The sequence below is a fragment of the Otolemur garnettii genome, unplaced genomic scaffold, assembly GCF_000181295.1.
Source record: "Otolemur garnettii isolate 467f Iridium unplaced genomic scaffold, OtoGar3 scaffold00277, whole genome shotgun sequence".
Lineage (NCBI taxonomy): Eukaryota > Metazoa > Chordata > Mammalia > Primates > Galagidae > Otolemur > Otolemur garnettii.
In genome coordinates, this window is record NW_003852672.1 from 964,694 (window position 1) to 982,843 (window position 18,150).

Consider the following 18,150-nt stretch of genomic DNA (forward strand, 5'->3'; position numbering starts at 1 on the left):
GGCCACTCCACCCAACTCCCAGGCCACTCCACCCAACTCCCTGGCCACTCCACCCAACTCCCAGGCCACTCCACCCAACTCCCAGGCCTCTCCATCCAACTCCCAGGCCCCTCTGTCCAGTTCCCAGGCTTCTCTGTCCTGTTCTCAGGCACCTCCATCCAGTTCCCAGGACCCTCTGTCTGGTTCCCAGAATGTGTTCAATACAGACACATCAGCTTCTCAGGGGCTATGTGACCCCACATGGAAGGGAGGCAGTAGCCAGGGGCAGCAGGTGCCCAGGAGTCTCAAAATCAAGGCCTCATGGAAGAGTCACAACAAGATGTTTGGGCCTCTTGACAAGAGAGAGCGCTATGGGAGGCCCAAAGCAGGGGAGCAGAAACCAAGGTCTGCAGTACCCAGGGCCTCCCAAGCTAGTGGGCTAAGCCACCCTGCCCAGTTCAGGGAGATGGGAGAAACCTGGAGCAAACACTTTCAGTTCCTTCCAGAGAAAGGACAGAAACCTCTAAAAAGCTGCTCCAAACAGCAGAAAACAGTCAGTCATGGCCTGTGGGGTCTTGACCCCAGTGAAAAAGGCAGAAGGCAGGAAGATCCCCTGCAGAAGGGCAAGCCTAAATCAGTCACTGCCCAGAGCCGGGGGACAGCCACAGGAAGGTTGTCCAGCAGTGCTCCTCAAGTCCAGGCAATTGTTTCACTTGTCACACAGATCCTAGTGGACAAACTGGGGCTTTGTCAAGGACATGGTCAAGATTTCAATCACCACAAAGAGGAAATCCGAGCCCCAGTGGGTGGGCATTCCTGCCACCCCTGGGGTCCCTCCCAGCCAGAGCAAAGGAGAGTATTGGAAGAGAAGGCCTACAGTCACCATGCCACCCCCATGGGCCACTGCCGTTCTGTTGAGAACAGGTGGGTCCGAGACAGAGACAGCTATTTGGCCTCCCATCCCAGGGAGCCTGTGCCCTCAGCCAGTCCCTGCCAGCATGGGCTAAGGGTGGCAAGAGCCTTGAACCACCCTCACTATTAGCCAACATGCTTGTCTGGTCAACCTCATCATGCTTCTCATACCTTCCCTGGTGGAAAAGGTTTTTCTCCCAGAAAAAACTGGAGAGATGCAGAGAAAACCTGTTTTGCTCATGTTAGTACATCTTGCTACTAGAACATGTATTTCTTCCCAATAGAAGTGCCTTTTCTCATCAGAGGTGGTGGCTTCTGTCTGTGGGGTGCTGGGGTCAGGGAAGGGATCAGCATCCACTCTCCCTGACAATGGCCTCTGGAAGGGACGGGCGTGACGGGCTTGCAGACCTACCCTTACTGCAGGGGCTTCACTGCACCTGGTTTCATGACTCACTATAGAGAGCCTTGGGACTGTCAGGGCTGGCAAACCCTAGGGAGACCCCAACCAAGGACCTGAGTCACCCCCTTCCTTTCTCTCTGCCCAGAGCTTTGTGATGAGGGCTGGAAATTCCCCTTGGGCTCCAGAAATGTGGGAGCCCAGCAGCCCCACTGCCTTGAAAAGGACCTGGAACTTCCAGGGCTGGGAGCACTGGCCTGGGGTTCTCGGAAAGGGAGAGCTCCCTGACCCCAGAAACAGACCATCCTGCCTGAGCCCCCTCCCAGCCTGCTGGAGGCTAGGGCCAGATGGGCCCTGCTGGCCCCTTTGGGCTCAGCCTTGGTGACAGCAGCCTCCCTTCAGGACCTCCACCTTCCCATCTGGTGTGACCTGAGCATGGAGCCATCTGGCCACGGCACACAAGAGGAGGGTGGCATGTGTGGGGAAACTATGACTCAGAATCGAGTAAGGTGGCAGAGTGGAGGGGGGCTCTAAGTGTTCCCCCAGTGGCCTAGGGGAATAGGTAAGAAGCTCCCACATGGAGAGTGGGACCAGGGAACACAAAGCCCTCACACGGAAAAGCGACTTTGCCCACAGCACAGGTGAGCACCCTGCCGCCAACCCTATGGAACTCTACAGAAAGGAAGAGTGGACACAGGGTGGGGCACCACCGTGACCATTACAGGCATGTGTCCCAGTGCTACACCTGGGTACGGCACTTGGAGGGAGGGCTAGCCGTGGTCCACAGTGAATCTTTGGTTATCCTGGGGTGTAGGAGAGGAGGTGATGGAGGGAGACACATGAGGGCTGGGTGGTCACAGCTCCCAGTAGAGTCGGCAGAGTTGGGTACTGCATTCAAGCTCCCTCCAGCACAAGTTTTCCCTTCTGGGCCATTTTGGATGCCAAGAGGCCAAGGCAGATGGGCAGGATCCTTTCTCCAGAGGGTTCCCTCTGGGGCTTCAGGCTGGAGAGAGTTGGGTGATGGAAGGGCTGCTGAGGTAGAAGGTCAGGGCACAGGGCACAGGTTGGAGAGTTGGGCACAGGCCCAGGGCCGCTCCTGGGGCCGCTCCTGGGGCCGCTCCTGCCTCCTCCTGGTCAGGCAGCCTAGGGGGCAGCAAGGGGCAGTGATAGGGTTGGGAAGCTCAGCAGGTGTTCTACATCTGTGGGAGGAGAAAATTTCTCTAGGTTACGATTAGGATACAACAGTAGAGACTTTATTTCATCCTAGAGAGAGGGAGAGGTGAGAGAGGAAAAGAGCAGAGAGCAGGGAGCTGGCAGCACCCCAAGGAAAGAAAGAAGCCCACAGTTGAGGTCAAGCAGTTGCTGAATTTAAGGGAGAATGAAAAAGATAACTGCAGCTGGATTCACAAGGAATTGTGCGTGTGATTGCTGTGGCTGGTTTTCCTCCAGCAAAGATGAAGACAGACATTTTTCCAGGTGTTTCTAATCCCTAGGCCTAATGGGTCATACTCTATTGTTGCTCCTGCACAGGAATCACTTGAGGCTGTGGGAACAAATTCTAAAAGACAAAGGAGCTGGGGAAATGTAAAGAGAGGATTTTATTTTTCCTTTTGGTCTTCTGGCTCCTCAGTGCCTTGAGAAAACAGAGATCCATGGAGGGTGGGGGGGCTGCTGGCAAGAGATAGGAGAGAAAAAGATTGATTTATTCCTTCCTGAAAAACTGTGAGTTAATAACTTTTCTATGATTTCAATATAAAGAATGTCCATTCTCACCAAGACACAGTGCCAGGCTAGAGTGCTCAGCAAAACTAGTACAGATTAAGCAGGTACCGGCATTCTTCGGGGTGCCTCAGCACTCTCTTTTCTTGAGGCAGCCAGCTCAGATCAGCCCTGACTGCTTTAGAGCTGCCCTGCCTGTCCTACAGTTCCCCTTAGCTAATCGTGATACTAAGACTCCTTGCCTAGTGGAGAACTGTAATATCATTAAGGACATGTGAGTTGTGGGAAGGCGCCTGACAAAGGCACAGGTTGTGCTCGGTTTGTTTCACTGTAACATACAATGGCGTGTGAGGGTTTTGCAAACTCACTGGGAAGGGGTTTAAGGCAACTCCCCAGGCAGACAGGTGCAGACAAGTGCAGACCGGGGCAGACTTTGCCTGTAAGAAGGTCCCATGAGTGCCTTTCCCAGTAACCTCTGATAACCTCACCTAACTCACTGTCAATGGGAAACAACCCAAAGTCTGTAAAACAATTTGAAGAGGTTTATTTGACACTGGAATAGTGGCTCATGTCTGTAATCCTAGCACTGTGGGAGGCCAAGGTGAGAAGATCGCCAGAGCTCAGGAGTTCCAGACCAGCTCGAGCAAGAGCAAGATCTGTCTTTAACTAAAAATAGAAAAACTAGCCGGGCGTTGTGGCAATGCCTATAGTCCCAGCTACTCAGGAGGCTGAGCCAAGAGGATCGCTTGAGCCCAAGAGTTTGAGCTATGATGCCATAACACTCTACCCAGGATGACGGTGTGAGACTGTTTTAAAAAAAACAACAAAAAAAAGAGGTTTATTTGAGCCATGTTTGAGGTGAGGACAGTGGCCCCACCAGAGCCATGCCCAACAAGCCATGAGGAAGTGGACTCCTGTAGTGGGGTTACCCATTGTTTTTTTACGTGATTTTTTTCTATGATTTCAATATAAAGAATGACCATTCTCACCAAGACACAGTGCCAGGCTAGAGTGCTCAGCAAAACTAGTACAGATTAAGCAGGTACCGGCACTCTTCAGGGAATACCTGACAGGAATTACAGGTAAACTCATGAATCAATAAATACACGGAAGGCACATATTGGTTTAGCCCCCAAAGGTGGAAAATCTCAAAGCAGAGACTTATAGGTTACATGTGGGTTTAAAGATTCTTTGATTTGTAATTGGTTAAAAAAATGAAACTTTGCCTAAAGGCTTAGAATGTTTTAAGATAAGGGCCTCCTAATCAAAGAGAGCCACTAGACAAATACCCAGACTCAAGTAATTTGTTAAGCAAACTGATGACCTGCAGGTGTGATTGAAGCTTTGTCTTGCCAGCCATAGGCCTGTTACAGAGTTACAAAGGACATCTTCAAGAAGGGAGGGGAACATGATGAGGCAGGTCTGGTCTCCCTTCTCATGGCCAGCAACTGAACTTTGGGGCATTTCCAGGGTCCTCTTGGATAAGAGGGGATCCATTCAGTCACCTGGGGAGCTTAACATTTTATTTTAGTTCAAATTCTCTTTTTTTTGGCTAAGATCTGCCAGAGGCAGCATCAATGGCCAAACTCTTGATTTTATCCCATCATGCTGGGGTGGTGTGGCTACATGCCTTGGGTCCACTCAGGCCCTTGGTAGGATCCCTGTGGCCAAGAGGACATAAAAGCCAAAAGGACTTACAGACAATTAAATGTTTTAGGTCAGATAAGACTGGATATGGAGAGGCACTCATCAATCCTTTAATACTTTCTAGGCAACATACAAGTAAAATAAAAAATGTCAAAGGCAAGGCTACAAAATTAATTCATCTGCTGGGCTACTATATTCTTGAGTTTAGTTGTAGACTTGTCAGAGTGGGAGTCCTTGAGAGGCATAGAGCTGCTGAGGAAAGGCCAGGACACACTCTGCAGCCCTGAGGCTGGGGGAGGGTAAGAAGCTTCTGGAGGAAACAAGGGCTTCCAATGAGTGTCCAAGAAGGGGCTGCCAGGACATGGGTCCAGATATGGCCCTTCCCAGATCTCTGTTTCCCATCTAGAAAATGGGTGGTGGCAGTGGTGTCATGAGACTAAATGAGACGACACACTCAGTAGCCCTGGCAGAGTCCTCTCAGGCCTCAGTCACCCAGCTGCCTCTGTGGTGAGAGATGACAGGCTGGCATCCCTCAGCTCCCTGGCACTGGGATAACATCCACAGCTGTCCACTCAGAGTGCAAGGAAGGGCCGGTCACATTGGCATGCTCGTGCAGCAGGCATACATTTACCACATGACCTTCGAGCCTTGTCTGGTCTCTCCTCACACTTTCCTTAAGTGGTCCAGGATGTGTGCACCAAAGATCATTCCCCTGCTCCCCCACCCTTCCCAGGAAGGTACTGAGGACCTGGATGCTCCTGTGGACCACACAGAGACAGCTGAGCAAAGCCATGACAGGTCAGACCTTCCAGGAAGGAAACAAGCCTCCCCAACCCCTCAGAAGCAGTGACCTTCCAGGAGGCTGAGCCATGTACCTGCCAGCCCAGGACTGGCCACAGTGAAAAGTCCCCTTGCCACAGCTGGGTTCTACGGAGGTCTGAGTGAGAATCCTGCACTGCTATGATAGGGCCACAGTGAAAGGTCCCCTTATCACAGCTGGGTTCTGCTGGAGGTCTGAGTGAGAATCTTGCACTACTATGATAGGGCCCCATTAGTCCTTTTAGGAGATAGGAGAAGTGGACACCAGAGGGACAATTACCAACTAACCATGCCTAGAGGCATCAGTGTCTGCCTTGGCCATACATTGCAGCCAACGCAGAGAGTCTCAGGGCTGGGCCAGGTCACATAGTCAGGTGGCGCCCTTCCAGGCTTCACACATTGGTTATGGACTTTGAGTCCTGGTTGTGACTGGGATGTCAGGGGCCCTGTGGCAACACCAGGCCTCCCTCAAGCACTTGCGGTTTGGGAGGGCTGGCAGGAGGCTATGCCCTAAGTTTATTTGGTGTGGGGCTGGGGACCAATTCAGGCAGAGGCTGGTGTAGCCCTGTGGCCCAACCCAAGCAGGAAATGACAGGTCTGTCCAGTCTCCAGTTCACTCCTGATTTTCAGGGCCACATGTCCCAAAAAACCTGGGAGCTGAGATCTACACAGCCAAGTGGCCTGTCCTCTCAGTACTCTGGCCGGGACTTCCCAGAAACTGAGTGGTGCAGACCTTATGAAAGGGGTAGTGATGGCCAGGCTCTACCCACAGGGTCTCTTGGTCATCCCATAGAGCAGGCTGTGCCCCTTGACCTGAGGCTCTGGCCCTGTCTAGCCCTCCCTTCTGCTCTTGCCTGCTGCCTGTTGCCCACCTTTCTTTGCCTGTTGGGTCCTGGGGGTGATGCCTCCATGGCCACCTGCACAGAGAGTTCTCCATCCCCCATGCTGCGCACCCTCACTCCCCCAAGATCCCCCTTAGTCTGGCCCCAACCTACCCACCCCAGCCAATAACTAGGGGTCGGGCTCAGCTTTCCACTGCAAGGGTGCTGACCAAGGTGCTGACTATGGGCACAGGACACCAGTGCCACCAGCTCCCTCTGCAGGCCTTGGCCCTGCTCCTACCCTACAGACCTGTGGGCAGGTGAGGCCCAGGCTCTGGCCTAGAACAGCCAGAAACAGCCAGATAAGCCCTGGCTCCCCATTTCCTCCCATGCCACCCTGTGCCCCTGCTGTTCCAGGAGGGGTGAGATTACAACCATGGTGATCCAGCTGTTGAGGGCAGCTCTGGGTCACTGATCATGAAAGCTCCCATGCCCAATCAGCAGGAAAGTGTCCTCTCAAGGCCTCACTGCAGGCACAGGGCAGCCTACAACTGGGGCCTGGCCCACACCAGTTCTGTACTCAGACTAACTGAGCCATGAGGGGCTTAGGTGTACACCCTCTCCCTTCAGTGGCCAGGGACAGAATGGCTGGGGGTTCTGGGCTCCATCTTATCTCCCATGTCCCTGGGAATTGAGTGTGCTCCACAATGGCCCAGAAAACCAAGGCTGAACAAGGGTGGCAGGGATAAAGCAGGCAGAGGGGTGGTCAGGGCCATAGAACAGCAGCCAGACATGTGTGGGCAGTGCAGCCTTCACACCAGGCCAGAGGGCCAATCCAGCATGAGCACTACCCTACCAGGCTGCCTGCCATCCCACACTCAGATGGGAGCTGGAGTTCTAGGAAGTCCCACTTTCCTGGCCAAGGCAGGTGGGCCATTAGCGGTCAGCTCTGCTCATCTCCCTTAGCAACCCCTCCATGGTCAGGGCTTTGTCTGGGAGGAGGCAGAGTACACAGTGCTACCAAGTCACCAGGTCTCTCTGCTTCACATCCCAGACGAGGCTAACAAACCCTCAGCCAGGACACTGCAACCACAGGGAGGAGCTGGGGTCTGGCATGAGGCTGGCCCACCTGCATCCGTAGGTCACAGACTGGCACCAGCTCTACAAGCCTGTCCCTCATCCACATGGTCTTCTCACCAGAGTGGGCTTGAGAAGGCCAGGGCTGACCTGGCTCCCAGTGCTCCTCTGTGTTCAGGAAAGCCTTGGGGATGCCAGCCTGGCAGTGGTCTACAGACCCCACGATGCAGCAGGAGCTCATCTGTGAGGCTGGGTTGATCGTCCCAGCCAGAAAAGGAGCTGGGATACCCCTGCGTGTGTTTGTGCGGCTGGGGCTGGCTTGGTGAAAGGTGGGGGACACCAAGCAGGTGGGCTTGGAGGCCCAGGTCCACAGAAGGGAAGAGGTGGCGGAAGGGGGCAGAGGGTGGCACCTGCGGGGTAAGGGTAAGATCAGTCCTGGGTCCCCTCCCAGGGACGGTGCAGAGAATGGCGCACATATGAGCACTCCTGGGACTTTCTTAAGCGCTGAACCTCCTTTCACTTACTGAAAAATAGAGGTAGTCCCACGCCAGCAAAGGGCTGCTGCAGTGGGCGAGGGGCTCCAGAATTTAGTGAGGCAAAGAAGGGGAAAGGCCAGACAGAGGCCTGGAGCACCCCTCCCATGCCCCCTACCTCGGGACAAAGCCCTCGTAGGTCCTGGGCCACGAGCCGCCCTCCGCCCTCCGCCCTCGAGTCTGCGCCCCCACCCGCTCCCATCCGGCTGGCCATCCTTAACTGCCACCTGCAAGGGCCCCAGCCTGGTCAGGAGTGCGCCGCCTCTGCCTAGGTCCGCTTGGCGCTAGAGCAGCTGCAGCTGAGCCTCTGGCTCCGCGGGGCCCCCGTCAGCCCCGCCCCGCCAGCCCTTCCCCTCTGGCCCCGCCTAACCGGCCCCGCCCCCACGGAGGACCCGGCGCGTGAAATCACGTGAGCCGGGAAAACACTCGCAGTTCACCTGCCGGCTGGCGCTGCTGCCCTCTCTCTACGCGCAGGCGGCCGGAACCCTGCGCGAGCCAGCGGAGCAGAGCCGACCCAGCTGCCGGCAAGAGCGGCGGCGCCTCGGTGCGGACACGGCTTCTGGGAGACGGGAGCCTGCCCGGAAGCGACTTTGGGTCCACGCGCCCCACTCTTACTGTGAAGAGGGAGTCCACCGGCGGTGAGTGGTCGCGTCGGCGCCCCGCCGGCGTGGGGTTCCATTCGCCCCATCCCCGGGACCGGGGCCCCTCCGAGCTGCCGAGGCAGAGGAGTGGTTCTGGGCGGCCGGGAGGGCCACCGCAGGGCTGCGCCAGGCTGGGGCCGTGGGCGCCCAGCCGGGAGGACAGAGTAGGTGGCAGCGGGAAAAGTTGCAGTGGAACGTTAACGGCCACAGAGGGACCCGGGGTGGTGGTTCCAGGGTCCCTGAGGCTGGACCAGGACCAGGGGTGGGCGCCGCGGGCTGAAGGGTGGCGTCTGGCCTCGGGGCGCCCTGGCTCATTAGAGCAGAGTTTACAGAAACGTGGGTACCGGGTGGGGGTGTCGGGCCGCCTCCACCGCTGCCTCACTCTCCCCCGCCCCAACTCAGCCGGAACCTCCTGTCTCCCTGAGATCAGGCTCCAGCAGGATGAATGGGAGTGTTGACATCATTAACAGGGTGTTAGAGACAGGGGTGTCCCTGTGCTGCCTCCCCAGGGCGGAGGTCAGAGGAGACGGCAACGCACCCACCCCCCACACGCATGGACTATGAGAGTGTATATGCCTGTCCTCACCCCTGCCTGCATGCCCAGGGCTGCACACACACATGCATGCAGCATGCCTGCTGTGGTCTTCCAGCTTAGCACATGCTGGGGGCTTTAACAAACCCACTCCTGTGCCCACATGCTCATGTGCTGAGGGAGGCTGAGGGCAGGTACGCCTGCAGGCAAGAGTGAGGCACCTTTAGCACCTCCTCTGTCTTTCTACCCTTCTGTTCTGGGTGTCTCCCCTTGGCAGCCCCTTAGCGTGTGCGTATGTGTAAGTCTGAACACATCTGCATGTGTGTGTGACTGGGTGTGCCTATGGGCACACTGGCATGTGTCTCTTTGCCTCTGGGAGTGGGAGCTACTTGTGTGCTCAGGTGAGCTGTGGCTGAATATGGAGCTGAAGCCCTGAGATATGTTGGGGCCTTGTAGGGAGCCACCACCACAGGGCGTTAGGTACAGGGTCTCCCAGCCCCGCCCTACCCACTAGTGCTGGGAAGTAGTAGCTGATGGTGGGCTGGAACAGTGTAATTTCACTTGATCTTAGCCAAAAGGCTGAGAAGTGATTGGGAAGACCAATTTCAAACCTTGAGGTCCACACTGAGATAAGGTCAGACCCTGGGCAAACTCAGCCACCACTGAAGCTTGGCTGACTCAAGCAGATGACCTCAGAGGAGCACCTTAGTTTCTCCGTGGTAGGGATCTTGTTGGTGAGGGACTCCTTAGTGTTCTCACCTGCCTTAGGTTGTGTGGGGCACTGAGCAGAGGGATGTTGTGCCAGGTGGGGGGTATGGATGCTGCTGACGCACTCACACTGTGAGGAGGACCCTGGGCCGGGACAGAGGTGGCTGATAACTCCAGCTCCTGCAGCCACCACCACTGTTTTTAGCCAGAGAATGGGGAAAGGCAGGTCATCCTTGCAAGGTGTCATTTATTTCTTTGTGTTGCTTGAATGCTCTGCCTATGTTGTAGGAGATGCCTCCAAGTTTGTTAGTGTGCATGCTTTGCATTGGATATGCAGGGCATTTTATGGTTGCACATGGATTTTAGCATCCGTTATTTGTATTTTGAATGGATTGTACATAGCTTAGCATCCTTGGCTCTGAGGGCAATGGGATGGTGTAGGTTGGCAGAACAGGTAGTGTAGTGTTGGCCAGACGGGAGCTGAGCCAGTGTCAGGCTAGAGAGCCAGGCCAGGCGGGGAGCAGCTATAAGGAAGTCTCAGAGGGCTGGCTCCATGCTGCTGTGTGTGGCCTGGGTGAAGAATAGGTGGGCCTGAACATGGGCAGCAAGTGGGGGCAGGTCCACTAGTGCCTCCAGCCTCCCAGGCTCTAGGGTCCCCTCCCCTGCAGTGAGCTTCAGGCTCATCCTGGACTATCCCTGGGACCTGGACCTGGAGTTAAGTCTGGCCCGGGCTGTCTCCAGGGTCACTGGTGAACCTGGACTTCTTCCCCAGAAGTCCTTCACATGAGCCGGCTGGAGCGCTGGCTGGGCTTCCAGGAGATCATCTTCCTGCTCGTCCAGAACACCAGAACACCGGCACTGCCATCTACAGAAGCCACCTTGTACACAAGATAAGTACGTACCTTTGATTTTTTTTCCATTCAAAAGTAGCCCCCTTAGGAAATGTGAAGTGATATCTCATTGTTATTTTGATTTTTAGGATGTTGAGGACCTATTATTTTTTGCCAGTTGGCCAATTTTATGTTTTGTTAGGCTCGATATCTAGTCAGATATTTTCTTCTTTTTCCTACGTTATTTAGTTTTTGACTACTTCAGAATGTTACTTGATTGTGTATTTTTGATAACAACCTCTTATCAGTTAGAGGATTTCCATGTATGCTCTGATAATTTGTAGGATAATTTCTCATTTAGTTGATTGTTTCCTTTGTTGTACAGAAGCTTTTCAGTGTGATGTGGTCAGACTTGGTCATTCTGGCTTTTCTTTCTTTTTTTGCCTTTGATGTTGGTGTTTAATAAAAACAGTATTTCCAGAACACAGTGGTTTTGTCAGTGTTGTCTCCTTCCCTCCCTTCTTTGCATCCCCTAATGTTCTCACCCTTTCTCCTTTGCTCTCCTCTCCTGTCACCCTCTTTGGCATCTCTATTTTCCGTTCTTTTTGCAACCTGGAAGCATAGAGTGATGTCACCCTGAATATATATTCTCCCTGTTTTCTTTCCAGAGTTTTATAGTTTCCAGTCTTGTGTTTAGATATTTAATCCATTTTGAGGTGATTTTTTTTTTGTGTGTGTGTGTGTTGTGTATTACAAGGGTTCTATTTATTCATTTGTTTATGGATCTCCCGTTTTCTCAAAACCATTTCTTTAAACAGTTTATTCCACCTTGAGCCTTCTTGGTTCCCTATTCAAAAATGAATTAAATATCCACCTACAGGTATATTTATACATATGTGTGTGTTTGTGTGTATTTATGGCTCCCTAGTCCCCTGCCTATGTTTCTGCTTTGATGAATGACCATATAGTTTGGATTTCTCTTGTTTTGCAGGGGAATTTGAAATTGGTGAGTGTGATACTTCCAAGATTGTTTCTGTTTCTCAGGATCTCTTTGGATATTTAAGGCTTCCTGTAGATCCATACTTGTATGAATTTTGTATTGTCTGTATGTGTTTCTTTTTTGTAAAGATTTTGACACATATAAGTGTACTCTATGTTGGTGGTAGAGTGGGACATTTTGATACATGTACATACTACATTGTGTAGTGATCAATTTGGGACATCTAGCATATGTATTACCTCAGGCACTTAATATTTCTTTGCCATGCAAACATTCAAAATTCTCTGTTCTAGCTGTTGTAAAAATACAAAATAATAATGTCCTTTCTAGTCACCCTACTATACTGTAGAACACTTGAATTTATTCCTCTTATCTGCTTGTAGCTTTCTGGTCATGGCCTATCTTTCCACTCTCCGTCTCGTCCCTCCTCATCCTCTGGGAAACAGTATTCTTTCAACTTCTAGGAGATCAATATTTTTGTATAGCACAAGAGTGATACCATGTGATGTTTGTTTTTTCAGGGCCTGGCTTCTACTTCACAGTGTCCTCCAGGGCCATCCATGTGCTGGAAATGATAATATTTTATATTTTCTTCTTGAATAATATTCCATTGTGTATGTGTGTCCACATATATCCAATACAGTTTCTTTTGTATTTTATTTTATTTCAAAATATTGAGGAATAAAGGGATATCTCATTGTGCTTTTGATTTGCATTTCTCAGATGAGTTTACTTAGATTCCACAAGAGTAGACTATGTAGTATTTGAATGTCAGACTTTTATTAACTTAAGCCCGAATGGTTTTCCCTTGTGTGTGTGGACGTGTATATTTCCACCACATTCCCTTTTGTACTTTATCTTACTTCAAAATATGTATAGGGTCAAATAATTTCTGTAAAGATACTAGACAGGCACTAAACCCACTTATGTGTTTTGTATGTGAGCCTAGGTTTCCTCTTTCTTTACTTCAGCACATATTTGAGCTTCTTTTGTATCAGGTTCAGTGCCAGATTCCAAGGGCACTAAAATGGAAGAGAGGTAGTTTGAGGACCAGGAAGTAAGTATTTGTGTTTTTAGGACAATGACTTTGGACAGTTTCTGGGATGGATTATTGAGGGAGGAGAATTGGAAGAAAGAACATGGATCTGAGACAGTTGGAATAGCTCAGATAAGAGCTGAAGAAGGTAAGGCATGGTGGAGGAAAGAAAGATTTTGCAGGTTAAATAGGTGAGGGTTGGAAACTGGATATAAAGGCTAGGATTGGATGGGGAAGGGTCAAGAAAAATGCTCATATTTTTGACTTGGAAAATGGGGTGGGGATCATGAGAAGGAGGGTAGGTTTGCAAACCAATATGATTTCAGTTTCAGTACAATCTTTTTCATGCTTGTTTTTCTTTGTTTCTTTTCTTTTTGTTTGTTAGTTTAGGAGAAAAGGTCTGGCCATGTTGCTCAGGGAAGTCTTGAGCTCCTGGGCGCAAATGTCTCTCCTGCCTCAGACTCCTTAGTAGCTGGGATTATAGGCACACCCCATTGTGCCTGGCTCAGTAGCTGCTTGTAGTTTACTCTCCCTTGTATGCAATTCAAACACACCTGTACTTTCCTCTGAGAGATTATCATGGGTTGTAAGATACCTGCCAAAGTATCATCAGCTAATCATATATGTAATAGGAGTGCTGTTAAAATTTATATTTAGGATTTATGTCTTACTTTTAGATAAGAGTAGTCCTGTTTCACAGATGTGTTTTGTTGTTTGTTTGTTTGTTTTTGTTTCCCACTATCAATAGACATTTGCCCCTAAGGACAGCTCCTGAATGAAATTTATCATCTGTAAACTTTTTTTTTTTTGGAGATGGGGTCTTGTTATTTTGCCTAGATTGCTATGACTATTTACAGGCACAATCATAGTGCTGTAGACTCAGACTCCTGGATTCAAGCAATTCTTTTGCCTCAGCTTCTTGAGTTGTTGTAACTACAGTTGCATGCCAGCATGCCTAAAAATAATCTGTAAACTTTTAACTGTCTAATATGTGGTGGAAACCTGGCTATAAAGAGAAGGAAACAAATGTGATGACAGTGAGAGGCACGATGCTTTGGGTTTATACTGGGAGGAGAAGTAGCTTAACTTATTTGGAGCTATGAAAAAGGCTTGGGACTTTAGTCCAAGGGAACCAACTGGTTCTATTTACAGTAGTATGAAACTGTATTTTTAGTTTATAGAACCTGATTTAAACTTGGAAAAACAGGGTGTTTTTTTTTTTTTTGTAGAGACAAGGTCTCTGCCTCTGTAGCCCAGGCTGGAATGCAGTGGTGCTGTTATAGCTCCTACTATAGGTCATTACTAAAGTACAAACCTGTGGTCTGCCTGTGGAAGTGACTTCATTGGCTGCATCAGTTAATCCTCTGGGTATTGTCCTCTAGGTCACTTCTGCTTGGATTAAAGTTCAACTATAAATGATATATAAGTATTTCAAGAAAGTTGAATTTGTCACAACCCAAGAGCATAATGTTTTGGCCCCATTAGACAGTCTATCTCCTATGGCAGAATTTAAAGGAGTAGCTTATGAAGGTTTTGTTGCAGTGGATGATGAGGTAATGACCTGACTCAGAGGCAGTTTTCTAAGTGATGCTGACTGAAGTACAGACCAGCATAAAAGTGCATGAAGCAGCTGATGAAGTAGAAGCAAATGAGGATGGTTTTAGTCAGCTATCAGGATGCCACCCATCTCCAATGTGGATGGTACCAAAAAGGATATCTCAGTAGTGTGGTAAGGCTGACTAGGCATTCTGCCCAGGGGACATGCAGAATAAGTGTCCTACAATGTAGTACTGTTCAGCGGTCACTTTGACTTAGTAACATATTTGGTTAAGTCATAGAGGAAAGTTCTAGGGCTGGAGAAAGTGGTCCTACCTTCTACTTTATCTCTGGCTGTGCTCAGGGCTATTTCCCTTTTCAGCCACTTTCTATGCTTCTTGTGGTCTGGGAAGCAACAGTTCTCTTGTTAGGGAATCTAAGGTGGTCGTAAAGATGATTGTTCACTTCAACCTCACTTTTTCCCATGTAGAAACTAAGTTGTGGGGAATTTTTCTTTCTTCTTTATTATTTATTATTTTTTGAGGGGGAGGGAATTTTTCGATATACTTGGTGCTGGGCACCTTTGGGGTGAGGGGCATCATGAATGAGAAAGTATGATCCTCGTACTAACTGCTCAGATATCTTTCACTTCTCTGTGGCTCTGAGAACTGTTTTATTCTCATATTTGAGTTCTGGAATATTTCTTATGATGATCTCAGTGCTGTATATTTGTTTTGGGTATTCTGTGGGGAGAGTGGTGGGTGTAAAGCCAGCTTGCCTCTATACTACTATTTTGGATCCAGAAATTTGTCTCTTGCTTTTTAATATTATTTTTACTTAAAGGAAAAGCCTTTTTTTTTTTTTTTTTTTCTTTTTTTTTTGGCAATTGTTGGCCAGGGCTGGGTTTGAACCTGCCACCTCCGGCATATGGGGCCAGTGCCCTACTCCTTTGAGCCACAGCTGCTGCCCGAAAAGCCTTTTCTTAAAAAACCCAAACAGATGACAGAGGAGGTAACCTTTATCAAAACTTTATTATATTAAACATACAATTGTGGGTGCTTTAAAGAATCATATAAGTCAGTCTTTAAAATTTGATGAAGGTCAGATGGTGGTGGTGGCGCTGCAGTGGCAGTGCAGTCTGCTGAGGGCAGTCCCTGGGATGATGGTTTTGTCCCCTCGGCCTTGGGGACCCGCGAGCATTGGGATGCTGTATGTGAGAGAGAACTGCTAACTTGGATATACAGGAAAAATCTGGTTTGGAGAAGAGAGTATGAATTGATTAATAAGATGGATGTGGAAACACAAGATTTCATTGGAAGCTTCAGTGCTTGATATTGGAACTGGAAATGCTGTTTTCCTGGTTGAACTTGGAAAAGTTGGTTTCCCTAATATTATTGGAATTGATTCCTCTCCTCCTGCAATTCAGCTTTCTGGAAGTATTATAGAAAAAGGTTTATCTAACATTAGATTGAAGGTAGAAGACTTTTTGAATCCTTCCACAAAGCTGTCTGGATTTCATATTTGTATTGACAAAGGGACTTCTGATGCCATAAGCCTTAATCCTGACAATGCAGCTGAGAAGAGGAGAGCAATATGGGAGATCTCTCTCCAGAGTGTTGAGAGTAAAAGGCTTTTTTCTAATAACCTCATGCAATTGGACCAAGGAAGGGCTGCTTAATGAATTCAGCGAAGGATCTGAATTTTTCAAAGAGCTTCCAACACCCACGTTCATCTTTGGAGGCAGATCCGGAAACAGTGTAGCAGCACTGGTCTTCCAGAAAACGTGAGACTTTTCCTTGGACAAATTCAGATAGCTTTTTAAAGAAGCTACACGACAAAGTTAAGCTGACACAGAAAATGTAAGAGCAAATAAATGCTTACTAAGTATACGGGACGCATGTGTTGAGTAGATATAATGGTAAAAAAAAATCATAAACATGTAAGCGGTAGGGTTTTTAAAATCAACCAAGAATAATTTTTAATTTTCTTTTGTATTTGAAATGTAAACGTTTTTCTCTTTGATTAAAAAAATTTCCTGTAATTGCTGAACAGTTAAAGTTTAAAGTAGTGAACGAATTTACAGAAATAAAAAAAATTCGATGAAGTAGGCTTAAATATCTCTGTTTTACTAATTAAAAGTGTAGCAAGTTAAATTAGTTGAATAGCTTGCTAAGATCCTAAATTAAACCATATCTCTCTGATTCTGTTAAATTGTTACTATTATTCTCAAAGTAGAGTATTAGTCTGTTCCTAGCAGATACTTAATAACATTTAACAAATGTATATACTGAGGTCCTGAGCATCAACAATATGTTACATAGAAATCATAGTTTCCTTTACTCATACAATCAATGATAGTTTGGACAATTCTAAACAGTTATTTGTCTCCTTTTCTTCACCTCTCTGCACCCACTTAGTTGTTATTCTTGGAAGTCACTTTGCCAATCTTATTTAAACATTATGGAATGATCATTTATGCCATAATATAAAACTGAAACACAGAGAAATGAGAAATGGTGTCTGAAATAGGAACATCTTATGAAAACATGACTTGTTAGCTTGTGTAATGAAGGATGAATAGAAGCTTATCTAGGAAAGCAGTCGGGGAAGAGCAGCGCCAGAGGGGAGAGTAAGATTTATAATGGCAGAGAGTTGGGAATGAATCCATTTCAAATGTTTTCTGAAGTCTTCTCCAAAATATGGATGGGATTAATCATTTGTCTTTGTTTTCCTCGTCTACATTTCACGTTTTCATTAAATGTACATTAGTGTCTTAATCATTTCTATATTTGCCTCCCATCTTGATCTTTCAGCTTCAGAAGAATAAATTGTACAGATCTTTATAACTCCAGCACTTAGTATAGTAAGTACTCAATAAAGACTTGTTTATTGAAAGAGCAAAGCAAGGAATTAATGAAAAATGTGAAGGAGTAACTTTAAAGAATGGCAAGGAGAGAGAGATGAGGTATTTCTGGTAAATGTATGGCTTTGAGGATATTACAGAGGTAGATTTGCTCTAATTCTTAAATTGTACAGATACTATACTAAGTAAGTTATTTTAATTCAAGCTACTCAGCAACAGTTATTGAAAATCCTCAAGTGGAATCGTATTGTATAGTTTGCATTTTGAAAGATTATTACTTTAGAAAGTGAACGAATTCTGACAAATAAGTTTTCAAAAAAAACTCTGTCCACATGCACTCAGCCTACTTCAGAGGTTGCCTTCAGAGACTGTCTATGTGCTAAGGAATCGTCATGTCTTCTACTTAAGGGAATTTTCTGGCCAAACATGTCTTTTTGCCTACATGTCTGAAAAAGGCCGGAAGCATATGATGATTAATGTTCCCAAGAAAATCCATCCACCAGTGAGGGGAAGGAGTTGGTATAAAAACACACCAGCTTACTTTGAACCCCAGTAGAACAATGTAGATGTCATGCAGCACCTTTCTAAGAATTCCCAGTGGTCTTGAGCCTCAGTTTGCCAGAGTGATGAACCATACATAATTGCTTAATTGACTATTCTTTCCTGTCTCACTTTCCCATTCACTTCCTGAGATCATCTTGTAAATAAATTGGTTATTCCAAGCCTTTGTCTCAAACTTAAAAAGAAAAACAACATTGTTTTCTCTTTTTCCAATTAAAGGAAATGTTGAAGAAAGGCAGGTTATGACATTTTTGTGTTGTAGGTAGTCATATCAATAGGTGTGAGTAACTCACTAAAAGATTTTGATTATTTTTTTAAAAATGATTTTTATATTTTTGAAATTGATTTTATTAATGAATAAAAACAATAGCAGGAAGTAAATGCTTATATGTTTATACAGTGGGATAGTACACTTTGGTAATGTGCAATATGTAATTAGATTAGTTTAAAAAGGTCAGGCAGGCTCGGTGCCTATAGCTCAACCGGCTAAGGCGCCAGCCACGTACACCTAAGGTGGCGGGTTCGAATCCCCAGCCCGG

General features: G+C 47.9%; 1 protein-coding gene and 1 pseudogene across 1 annotated transcript in view; both read left to right on the plus strand.

The window, feature by feature from the left end:
• SPATA31E1 (SPATA31 subfamily E member 1) overlaps window positions 1–1,021 on the plus strand; it is a 6,656-nt gene extending 5,635 nt beyond the window's left edge. The window contains exon 5 of the mRNA XM_023508811.1: window positions 170–1,021. Coding sequence (XP_023364579.1) covers window positions 170–1,021 — 852 coding nt within the window. The remainder of the gene's footprint in view (window positions 1–169) is intronic.
• A 5,516-nt stretch (window positions 1,022–6,537) lies between these two features.
• LOC105888318 lies at window positions 6,538–15,974 on the plus strand (annotated as a pseudogene).
• Window positions 15,975–18,150: the final 2,176 nt, after the last annotated feature.